This window comes from Eutrigla gurnardus (assembly GCF_963514095.1).
Source record: "Eutrigla gurnardus genome assembly, chromosome: 3".
Taxonomy (NCBI): Eukaryota; Metazoa; Chordata; class Actinopteri; order Perciformes; family Triglidae; genus Eutrigla; species Eutrigla gurnardus.
The window spans coordinates 32316980-32329686 of record NC_139917.1 but is presented as its reverse complement, the minus strand read 5'-3'; the positions used below and the strand labels follow the sequence as shown (position 1 = coordinate 32329686).

At 44.7% G+C, this 12707-nt stretch overlaps 1 protein-coding gene across 3 annotated transcripts; it reads left to right on the top strand.

The window, feature by feature from the left end:
• Positions 1 to 258: 258 nt before the first annotated feature.
• LOC311008768 (E3 ubiquitin/ISG15 ligase TRIM25-like) lies at positions 259 to 12375 on the top strand. Of its 3 annotated transcripts, none has more exons than XM_084002637.1 (9): positions 259 to 1157; positions 2397 to 2492; positions 3165 to 3245; positions 3758 to 3910; positions 4223 to 4382; positions 6065 to 6100; positions 6379 to 6432; positions 8189 to 8263; positions 11166 to 12375. In XM_084002637.1, the coding sequence occupies exons 1-9, from the start codon at positions 540 to 542 to the stop codon at positions 11717 to 11719; spliced, it is 1827 nt and encodes a 608-aa protein (XP_083858763.1). In that variant the 5' UTR covers positions 259 to 539; the 3' UTR covers positions 11720 to 12375. The 3 variants fall into 3 exon arrangements, with proteins under 3 accessions (XP_083858763.1, XP_083858762.1, XP_083858764.1); XM_084002636.1 differs by having other exon boundaries at positions 8186 to 8263; XM_084002638.1 differs by lacking the exon at positions 6379 to 6432.
• The last annotated feature ends 332 nt before the right edge of the window (positions 12376 to 12707 follow it).

The following is a 12707-nucleotide window of genomic DNA, read 5'->3' as shown; positions in this document are numbered from 1 at the left end:
GAAAAATATTAACATTAAAAGTAAATAATAAATAATTTCATCAATAAATGCACAGATTAATGAATGAATTAATTGATTAAATGAATTTAAAAAAGAAGGATTTCAACTCAAATTTTAATGTAGTTACTTTTCATTACATTTGTCTATTGACTCGGAATTAAAGGACTTGGTTCTTATTTATAATTGTCTTTAATTATCAATTTAGACAAAATGAAAAATTTCATAAATAAAATTCTAGAAATTCAGAGACACGTGTGTAGTATCTTGGGGGGGTAAATAAAAACAAAACCACGTGAGAGAAATGTGTTTCTTGCTGATTTGGACGAACTGCCCCTTTAACGTCTCCACGCGCCTGTCAGACCGAATCCAGGGCGGAACGACCAGATGATACATTGCGGAAGTGCTATTTCCGGTACGCCTCTTGACCCCTCCCCTTCACAACAACACACCGGGAAAAGGCAGGAACAGCTGCTTCATCAACAGGCGGATCAGAGAAGCCGCCCGAGCAGGTCCAGACCAGGTCCCGACCAGGTCCCAGCATGGCCCAGGCGAACATCTCGGTGACGGAGAGCCAGTTCCGGTGTCCGGTCTGCCTGGACATCCTGAAGGACCCGGTGTCCACCCCCTGCGGGCACACCTACTGCATGTCGTGCATCAACGACTACTGGGACCAGGAGGACTCGGGCCACTTCCGCTGCCCGCAGTGCCGCGAGACCTTCAGCCCGCGGCCGCTGCTGCGGCGGAACACGGTGCTGGCGGAGGTGGTGGACAAGCTGAAGCGGAGCGGCGACGCGGCGGCGGCGGAGGGGGCGGCGGCCCCGGAGGTCTACGTGGGGGGGGTCGGCGAGGTGCCCTGCGACTTCTGCCCGGCGGAGAGCAAGCTGCGCGCGGCCAAGTCGTGCCTGGTGTGCCTGGCGTCCTTCTGCGCGCTCCACGTCCTGCCGCACCGCGACGTCGGCACGCTGCGGCGCCACAAGCTGGTGGCCGCGGTGCACGCGCCCGCAGAGCGGCTGTGCGCGCAGCACCGCCTCGGTCTGGAGCCCGCGGCGGCCGGGAGCGGCTCCGAGGCCGAGGCGGACTGGAGCGGGGACTGCCTGCTGTGCGAGGCGGACCAGGAGGAGGTCCACAACGTGGACGCGCAGAGGGCCCGGAGACAGGTACCGCGGGTTGATTATTATTACTATTACACAGGGTTGGTACGGGTACTGGAAATCCTTGAAATCACTTGCATGTTAGTGTGGTGTTTTCCAGGTTTGAAAAGTGCTTGGATGTAGACTAAAGGTCTTGAAATGTGTGTTGTATGTGATGACATCTATGATAGAACAGAGAAAAGAAGATCTCCATATCTGAGGGACTGAAAACATCATTTTGTGACATTTCTTTATGAAAAATGACTTTTGATGATGAACAGATGATGAAAATAGTTGGTGATTATATTTCTGTGGATCTGTTAGTGGAATTAGTTTTCCTTTCATTTGTGGTCCTTCTGTAAAAAGCTGTCTCCAAACATCATGTTGGTTGTTTAGAGGACAATAACATCTCATTTAATGTGATGAACAAGTGACATAATAAGTAGACTGAATACTGACCATTGGATTGGTACAAATATGGAGTTTACCACAGCTGGAAGGGGCTGGAAAAGCATGGAAATGCACCTGGAAATGCTTTAAAAGTACTTAAATTTGAAGCTATAGGACCCTTGATTACACACTTTACAGATGCAAAAGTCCCACAATATATTTTCATATCTCGATTAATGTGCAAGACGGTGTCACGATTATTCTGCCAGAATGATTTGATTCACGATAACAACTCAAATGGTTAAAACCTTTAAAATGAACATACTTTACTTAACATTGAACCAAGATAAATGTTTTTATTGTATCACAGATAGAAAACAACATTTTGTTTTTTTAATGATGATCATAAATACAAATGTTTCTATTTTCCTCTGTTCTACCATGATAGTGACCTAGACAGCTTTTTCAGTTTGCTCACAACTATATTGACTATTATCCCGATACAATCAATTTATTGGAAGTGTTTTTATCACGATTATTATTCATATTATTATATCATCCCATCCCTATTCTTGATAATAATATCTATTAAGATATAGCAGGTTTTTGGTACTTTAATTAATAAATACGTGAATTAAATAGGTGATGAATGAAAATTACAGATTTGTTTTTATTATTTAATTAAGAACTTGAGTTTAAATGAGCAAAACGGCTTCAAGTGAAATTATGGAGAGAATTTTTTTTTTCCATAAGTCCACTGTTTACACACAGGCACACAAATACCATTTATCTTTTAACATTCTAGATATAATCTGATACATTTTTAAACTTAACAGAGGAATTGAAGTGATGATGATGATGATCTTCATCACTTAGCTGCAGCTGCAGGAGAGTCAGAGGACGGTGCAGGCGAGGACACGGAGCGGAGAGACGGAGCTGGAGGAGGTTCAGCAGAGCATCGAGTCCCTGAAGGTGACACACACACACACACACACACACACACACATTCTTCGTCGTGATCGCTGCACCACCTGTAACAGTCGGAAACCAACTACAAATCAGCTTTTTAAGGCAACAAAAGAAACGCTGAGTCTCAGCTTCCTTTTCCACTGTAGAGACACTGACCTCTGGTCACTACAACACATCACATTCATTTTAAATGAAAAATTTAATTATCTGTGTATACTGAGCTGTCGCCGTATGATCCTGTCGCCTAGCAATCAGCTGCGAAGAGGTCTTTGAAATGAGACGGACTTGTCTGTGACTCATCCAGTCCTCAATGGACCCGGATGCTGGATCGGGGCTCGGCTATGGAAATAGTCGTGTGGTTTGTGGAGTTCATGAGATAAAGAGTAATACAAATTTTACACAACAGACACACACACACACACACACACACTCTGTTGTATCAGTTTCCACTGTGAAGATAATTGATTTTCCCCTCATGCCGCTCAGCCTTCCAAGAATCTCCCTCCCCAGAGCATCATCATCTCCATCTTGAACAACCACTCAGCAAAACATCAGACTGACTTGATCAGCTGTTTGTCCGCCGCTCAGACGCCGCCAGTTCCTTCCTGACGCCAGCTACGTGACATATTATATTATTATATTCACAAGGTTTCTACTCGGAACTCTGTGTTTCAGGTGTCGGCGTTGTCGGTTCTGGAGGACAGTGAAGCTCTGTTTGCAGACATGACACTCCGCCTGGAGAAAACCAAGGCCGAGGTGAGGAGGAGGAGTCCTGTCTGGGTTCATGACATGCTGGAGGAACCCAGAATCAAGTATTGATCTGTGATTTAATATCAATAACCAGATGAAAAGGATGCAGAAATAACTCCATCAAGATGGTGATCAGTAAAAAGTGCTGAGTCATGCTTTGTTAGGTCTGTCTGCAAGACCACAAGATAACTACTGTTAAAACGCTGGTTTTCTGAATGGAGTCTGGTTGATGGTGCTAGGCTACGCTAACATTGGAGCTGCTCCATCAACACTCCATATAAGGTCATCTAGACATAAATACAGCAGAGACCTTGTTGTTTGGACCACAGACAGTCTCTGGTTCCTCCACATGGTCTGGTCTGTTCTCTGGACTAATGTGGTCTACTATCTAGACCACTGGGGGACCACAGACAGTCTCTGGTTCCTCCACATAGTCTGGTCTGGTCTCTGGACTCATGTGAGCTACTATCTAGACCTCTGGAGGACCACAGACAGTCTCTGATACTTTTGTGCCGTAGGTGCGAGCGCGGCTCGAGGCGAAGGAGCGAGCGCTGGTCAGTCGGGCAGAACGAGACATGGAGGTTCTGGAGAAAGACCTGGAGGATCTGAGGAGGAGAGACGAGGAGATCAGTCAGCTGCTGCAGACGGAGGACAACGCACACTTCTTACAGGTTAGGATGGAGGGTGAAGGGTGGAGGAGAGGATGAGTCAGCAGTGACCAGTGGAAAAATACAGCACCACCTGCTCGGAGCTATTTTCAAATTCAATTGTACAAAGAATTACCAGAGGAGGAGGGAGGGTGTCTGCAGTATGTACCTATATATATATATATATATATATATATATATATATATATATATATATATATATATATATATATATATATATATATCTCTCTCTCTCTCTCTCTCTCTCTCTCTCTCTCTCTCTCTCTCTCTCTCTCATTCTCTCTCTCATTCTCTCTCCCTCTCCCTTCCTCCCAGGCTGCTCCTCTGCTATGCCTCCCTCCCACCACCGGGCGGCACTCTAGAGCCCTCAGCCTGCCCACGGAGGGCTTCAGCGGCGCCAGGAGGGCTCTGTGTCACCTCCGCAGCCGCATGGAGGAGGTCTGCAGGGAGGAGGTGGACAAGGTCAGCCGGGCAGGTACTAGTACACATCCAGAGTACACATACACATACAGAGTACACATACACATCCAGAGTACACATACACATACAGAGTACACATACAGAGTACTAATACCCATACGGAGTACCCATACAGAGTACTAATACCCATACAGAGTACACATACAGAGTACCCATACAGAGTACCCATAGAGAGTACTAATACACATACAGAGTACCCATACAGAGTACTAAAGGTGCGTGTCCACAGGCAGCGGTGTTTATCCACGTCCCATTCATTGTCTATGTGAAAAGCCGTGCAATGCATTCTGGTAGCGTCGCGGCGAATGTCGAGAGACGGCGCGCTGAGTTGGCCGCTCCTCATTTGCATTAAGTTGAAGTGAATCTACTTTATGCTAATCAGAGGCGCCGGGCTCGACTCGCCGCCTCGGGAACGCTCGCGAATCTTCTAAACTGAATGTAGTCGATCTAAAATAAAGACAGATTCAACAACTGCATAGCTTATTTCTCACTTAAAATGCTTTCAGAAACACCTTTCGGTGAACTATTTTCATAAAATAAGAGAAAGTTTCCAAACGAGCCGCCATGTTGGTCTGCGTGAACTCCGGAGCAGCAGGCCACCAGTGAAAGCGATCGTCCAATCAGGTGCAGCCATGAACTGTGCGTGTGATTGTTTAAAGGAGAGCGCCTGTCAATCATCCTCTATAGTGGCAGCCCACCAAGCGTGCAATACTGGGAAGCGGCGCGTCCACTCGCGTTTAAAATCGCCCCTGTGGACACGTACCTTCAGACACATACAGAGTACACATACAGAGTACTAATACACATACAGATTACACATACAGAGTACACATACAGAGTACCCATACAGAGTACACATACAGAGTACTAATACACATACAGAGTACCCATACAGAGTACCCATACAGAGTACACATACAGAGTACTAATACACATACAGAGTACCCATACAGAGTACCCATACAGAGTACTAATACACATACAGAATACCCATACTGAGTACTAATACACATCCAGAGTACACATACAGAGTACCCATACAGAGTACTAATACACATCCAGAGTACACATGCAGAGTACCCATACAGAGTACTAATACACATCCAGAGTACCCATACTGAGTACTAATACACATCCAGAGTACACATACAGAGTACCCATACAGAGTACTAATACACATCCAGAGTACACATGCAGAGTACCCATACAGAGTACTAATACACATCCAGAGTACACATGCAGAGTACCCATACAGAGTACTAATACACATCCAGAGTACACATACAGAGTACTAATACACATACAGAGTACCGATACAGAGTACCGATACAGAGTACTAATACACATGCAGAGTACACATGCAGAGTACACATGCAGAGTACACATGCAGAGTAGTAATACACATACAGAATACACATACAGAGTACACATTCATAGTACTAATACACATAAAGAGTACGCATACCGACTACTAATACACATACATACATTGTACTTTCATTAATTCAATGCCATTCAATTTGATTAAACTAGTAGTCGTAGCAGTAATAGTAATAGTAGTAGAAGCAGTAGTATTAACAGTAGTAGCAGTAGTAGTATTTTATTCATCAGTTTGACATTTTAAGCATCTAAATCTAAAATACTATATTTAATGCTCTGATCGTGTTTTCCTTCCAGTGAATGAGAACTACGTGTCCGGAGAGTGTTTAAAAGGTGGGGCTAAGAAACACACACACATACACACACACACATACACACACACACACACACACACACACACACACACACACACACACACACACACGACCTGCGAGGGTGGCCGTGTTCATAGTTAATGGTCGAGTCGGTACAGGATAACGTCTGGATGCTGTGTTGTGGAAACTCTCCAGATAAACTCGGACTTTGTTTTCTTGTTTTGTTTGACTTTATTATTTACTCACCGTTTGTTTTATTAAATATTTATAAATGTACAATTCCATTGTGTTGTGGAGGCGACAGAAATGTGGAGAACTCCAAACCGTCTGCAGGGCATCGAACCCCCGGGGGTAAGTGGACACGTGTGGTGAACTAACCCTTTAACTCACACTAACAGCTTTGTTCACTTCCTCACTAACTCTGAAAACGGAAACGTCACGTTACCTCACATTCTGTCCAGAAGCTTTATTTACAACACAGATAGAACACATCTTTCATTGGTGAAGGTTGTAATATGAAAAATCATGGAAAAAAACATTGAAATTCACTCATGACGATATTGATCATTATCCAATAATGGGATTCCACCAGGATCAGTTATTATTAATATTATATAAATAATATATATATATTAGGGCTGTCAAAAGATTGATTTTTTTAATCGCGATTAATCGCATTTTGTCCATAGTTAACTCGTGATTAATCGCAAATTAATCGCATTTTTTGGCACATTTTTTTTTCTACTAAATGTACCTTAATGTATTTTTTTCATATTCTTAATACTTTTAACAACATAAGGCAAATATACTTGATTTATGAAAATGTTTATTTAACACTTCAAATATCCCCTTACCAAAACATGGGATCAAAACAGGGTTATAAGAATATATCACAAACAATTAAAGTGAACATGTCACAGGAGATAGTGTAACAGGAGAGAAGTACAGTTAGGATATAAGTGCATTGGCTTGCAAGTGATATCTCAGACTGGACGTACTTCTATGGTAGCTCATTTCATACCCACAGTACACGCAGATGACTTTGGTCTTATCGACTGAACCATCTGGCAGTCTTTTGAAGGTGAACAGCTTTTCACATAAGGTGCGTGTCCACAGGCAGCGGTGTTTCCCCGCGTCCCATTCATTGTCTATGTGAAAAGCCGAGCAATGCATTCTGGTAGCGTCGCGGCGAATGTCGAGAGACGGCGCGCGAGTTGGCCGCTCCTCATTTGCCTTGAAGTCGAATCTACTTCATGCTAATCAGAGGCGCCGGGCTCGACTCGCCGCCTCGCGAACGCTCGCAAAAATCTGTTGTATGAAGGAGAGCGCCTGTCAATCATCCTCTAGTGGCAGCCCACCAAGCGTGCAATACTGGGAAGCGGCGCGTCCACACGCGTTTAAAATCGCCCCTGTGGACACGTACCTATAGACAATGAATGGGACGCGGGGAAACACCGCTGCCTGTGGACACGTACCTTCCCTCTGGATCAAGACTACAGGTGCCACCGACGGCCATAAATCATACAATGCGCGTTTTTTTTTTTTTTTTAATACCGAGCGTTAATCGCGCGTTAAAAAAATTAACGGCGTTAAGAGGATGTTGCGTTAACGCGTTATTAACGCGTTAACTTTGACAGCCCTAATATATATATATTATACTGTACTTGTATTTAAGTTATTGTGATCTGCATTAAAATCTTGTATCTTCTCATCACTAGTGTGAAGAATTCTACAAAAGCGACGCATAAACTGCACAAATTCACTGAGATTCTCTTTTTTATTTACAGAATCACGTGCCATCAAAATAATTAAAAATGTACTACTAATCAATAAAATGGTTGCTTGTTAACATTAGTGAAGAATCAGAGTTAATGGAGTTATGAGGCTCCTCTCTCTCTCTCTCCCTCTCTCTCTCTCTCTCTCTCTCTCTCTCTCTCTCTCTCTCTCTCTCTCTGGGTTCTCGACTCTACTCTGCTTGTTCCTTCCAGTTTTTTAGAACTACATATTTTGCATGTTTTTAATCATTTGCGTGTCCCTCATGCTCTCCCTCTGCCGTATAGTTTATGTAAAGTATTAGAGTAAGTTTCCCTGTGTGTCCCTCCAGCAGTGCCGGCCTCCTTCCCTCTGTCCTGTGTGTCTCTGCAGCCGGCCGATCAGAGGATGAGGACGACGTTCCTCCGGTGTAAGTACCAAGCCCTGAGCACTGCACCAGACTCCATTTAGAAAAAAGGGTTTTTAATGCAGATTGCTTGTCAGCTAACGGTCATCAGCCAGCTTTAATAGTGATGTATTTTCTTTTTAAATCAGATGTGTGGTGGATCTGATTTATGCCGATGTGAAGAGTTCATGTGGATCTAGAAAAGGGACTGATGATCAATATCTGGAAAATCTATATTTAAAGAAACTTTAAAGTATTATCGTTGAGAACAGAGTTCTGTGGCTGGTAGAATGAGTTCATTTCTCTAACAATGAACTAAAACCTCGTCATTCAAACAAAGTATCGTCCTGGTATCGGATTCAAATTCAAGCTATCAGGATCAGAATCCTCCTCTTCTCCCTCCTCTTACTCCTCTTCCTCCTCTTCTCTCTCCTCCTCCTCGCTTTGAGTTCACAAGTTAATGAGTCCTGCTGAGAAATCTGAGACTGGATCCTCATCAATGATGGATGTTAATCATACTGTTTGTTAAGCCCCGCCCCATGTCACCTAATTAGGAGTTAATAATTCATGTTGTCAGAGGATAAAAGGTTATGTGTGTCCTTTATCCTCTTTGTGCCAACCAGGAATAGATTACTGAATGGGTGTTAAAAGTGTCCCTAACGTGTCGGTCCCTAACGTGTCAGGTCCCTAACATGTCAGGTCCCTAAAGTATCAGGTCCCTAAGGGGCTGTCCATACGAAGCAAAACAAACTTTTTTTCTCCGTTTTGCCTTGGCGTCGTTTCAAGAAAATCTGCGTCCAGACGAATCCACTGAAAACAACTCAGCGCACTGTAGTACATATTCCAGGCCTATATGTGGCGCTGTTTCTGCTACAAAAATGCAGAAGAAGAGACAGAGCTTGACCGGATGTTTGCCATTGCTATGGCAACACGTGAGAGTTACGGCTAATCTCCGTCTGACCACCCGATCAATAAACACCCATAAAATGACAATTTGTCCCGTATAAATAAAACCAACAATAAGCATCAACAGCCGTCACCCTAAGGACCTTGACGAGGCGTTGTCACACGTTGGGATGGATTAATTAGACAAATAAATGCCTACATTCATGGGAAGTTAGCTAGCAGTTGTTTGTTAGCATCGTAATAAAGTAGCATATCTGCGACTTTTTTTCCCGGAATATCGCCCCCTCCCTCGGCTCCGTTTTTTTTTCATACAGCGGCCCTGATACGCCGTCGTACAGACGAGCAGAATATCTGCTACGAGCACGGAGGCCGCCGTTGTTGGCGGAGACGTCGCGGGGGAAGAAGTCAGGCTCGAGGGTCATGGGGCGGGCCGATGACGTCGGCGTATTCGTTTTCGCCGTCTACATGAAAACGAACACGAAATGGAGGGGTGCCATTTTTTTCTTTTCCACCCTGAGAGCTGGTTTCAAAAAAGTGCGTTTTCAGGCCGCGAAAACGCCGGATCCGTATGGACGGAAGGGCGAAACGCACAAGACTTGTGCGTTTACGCACTGAAAACATTTTCGTGTGGACAGGCCCTAAAGTGTCAGGTCCCTAATGTGTCAGGTCCCTAATGTGTCAGGTCCCTAATGTGTCAGGTCCCTAAAGTGTCAGGTCCCTAATGTGTCGGGTCCCTAATGTGTCAGGTCCCTAAAGTGTCAGGTCCCTAAAATGTCAGGTCCTTAAAGTGTCAGGTCCCTAAAATGTCAGGTCCATAAAGTGTCAGGTCCCTAAAATGTCAGGTCCTTAAAGTGTCAGGTCCCTAATGTGTCGGGTCCCTAAAGTGTCAGGTCCCTAAAATGTCAGGTCCATAAAGTGTCAGGTCCCTAAAATGTCAGGTCCATAAAGTGTCAGGTCCCTAATGTGTCGGGTCCCTAATGTGTCGGGTCCCTAATGTGTCAGGTCCCTAAAATGTCAGGTCCATAAAGTGTCAGGTCCCTAAAATGTCAGGTCCTTAAAGTGTCAGGTCCCTAAAATGTCAGGTCCATAAAGTGTCAGGTCCCTAAAATGTCAGGTCCATAAAGTGTCAGGTCCCTAATGTGTCGGGTCCCTAATGTGTCGGGTCCCTAATGTGTCAGGTCCCTAAAATGTCAGGTCCCTAAAATGTCAGGTCCATAAAGTGTCAGGTCCCTAAAATGTCAGGTCCTTAAAGTGTCAGGTCCCTAAAATGTCAGGTCCATAAAGTGTCAGGTCCCTAATGTGTCGGGTCCCTAATGTGTCGGGTCCCTAATGTGTCAGGTCCCTAAAATGTCAGGTCCCTAAAATGTCAGGTCCATAAAGTGTCAGGTCCCTAAAATGTCAGGTCCTTAAAGTGTCAGGTCCCTAAAGTGTTAGGTCCATAAAGTGTCAGGTCCCTAAAATGTCAGGTCCTTAATGTGTCGGGTCCCTAATGTGTCGGGTCCCTAAAATGTCAGGTCCCTAAAATGTCAGGTCCCTAAAGTGTCAGGTCCCTAAAATGTCAGGTCCTTAAAGTGTCAGGTCCCTAAAATGTCAGGTCCATAAAGTGTCAGGTCCTTAAAGTGTCAGGTCCCTAATGTGTCAGGTCCCTAATGTGTCGGGTCCCTAAAGTGTCAGGTCCCTAAAATGTCAGGTCCATAAAGTGTCAGGTCCCTAAAATGTCAGGTCCATAAAGTGTCAGGTCCCTAATGTGTCGGGTCCCTAATGTGTCGGGTCCCTAATGTGTCAGGTCCCTAAAATGTCAGGTCCCTAAAATGTCAGGTCCCTAAAGTGTCAGGTCCCTAAAATGTCAGGTCCATAAAGTGTCAGGTCCCTAAAATGTCAGGTCCATAAAGTGTCAGGTCCCTAAAATGTCAGGTCCTTAAAGTGTCAGGTCCCTAACGTGTCAGGGTCCCAAAGTGCCACAGAGGTCTTTAGGTTTTTTTTTAGGCTGTAAAAACTCTTCTGGTTTCCTTCCCTCCAGTTTCATGTCGTCTGTCCTTGGACCCCGATACAGCCCACCCCACTCTGGTCCTCCTGGAGGGGCCCCAGGGGGCCCACTGCGGCGAGGAGCCCCAGTCCTACCCCCCTCACCACCAGCGCTTCGACTCGGTGGCCCAGGTGCTGTGCAGGGAGGGCCAGTTCGGCGGCGCCAGCTACTGGGAGGTGGAGTGGCGCGGCGGCGGATGGGTTGACATCGGCGTCACCTACCGAGGGATTGGACGCAAAGGCGGCGGAAAACCCTGTCTGCTGGGGCGCAATGAGAACTCGTGGCGGTTGAGGTGCACGCACGCCGGCTACGCCGCCTGGCACGACAACCGCAAAACCACGGTGGCGGCGCCGCCCTGCCCCCGCATCGGCGTCTTCCTGGAGCGCCAGAAGGGGGCGCTGTCCTTCTACAGCGTCTCGGACTCGATGGTGCTGCTGCACACCTTCCGGTGCCCGTTCTCTCAGCCGCTCTACCCGGCCTTCCGCCTGGACCTGGACTCCACCCTGCTGGTCTGCCCCTACGATGGGGGCAACGGGAACCCACCCTAACCCTGGACCTGGACTCCACCCTGCTGATCTGCCCCTATGATTGGGGCAAAGGGAACCCACCCTAACCCCGACCCCCTTCTCCATCCAGGACCCTTATTGCCCCACTGCAAAGGGCTGTTCAATCAATAAAACAATAATAAATATGACTGACAGAGCAACAACATCACAATGAATAACACTTTTTTTCCCATAAATTTCTTTTTTGCAAATATCTCCTTCTGTGAGTCTCACTTATGATTTGAATTTTCATAATATGCATTTTTCCGAGCTCACATTAAGACTTGTCATAGTAGGAAAAGCATAGACGTTATCAGGCGGCAACCTCCAGGATTTAAAAAGTGAAGCCGAAGCTGAAGTGCCTTGAAGCTGCATTCTCTCTGCTGGCCACCAGGGGGCAACTCCTCTCTGATTGTATAGAAGTCTATGAGAAAATTAGCCTACTTCTCATTAATTCACAATATTATCCCGATAATTATCAAAATGTGCTTTGACACTTTTTTTTTTTACTTTTTTTTTGTTGAAAATCCTAAAGTGTCTGCATAAAGAAAGAATGGATTCATTTCATATTTTTTTATATCATGTCCTGTTTTTTTTTTTAATTGGGTCCCTTTTTTCTATTATTTATCTATTTTTTAATAGATCCGTAATATAATCCTCCATCATCTAATTCCCAACGACCACAAATGAGATGGGGGAGAGTAGAGTAGTAAAGTAGAGATTGATATTGATTTTATTATGTCTGGTGTGTTTTTCCGCGTCAAAGAGTCGACGGTGAAAAAGGAAACATAAATGAGCAAAGAAACATTTTTTCCCTTACTTTAAAAAAAAAAAAACAATTGTCTGAACACTATAAAGGTACTAAAATAAGTATTCACCCATATTTGTGGTTAACATTGTTTTCTTTGTACTAAAACAATTGTAAATAATTTTTGAGACTGTTTTTTTCTACATTGTACAAGATTTTTTGTTATTTAACTGACTGAATATT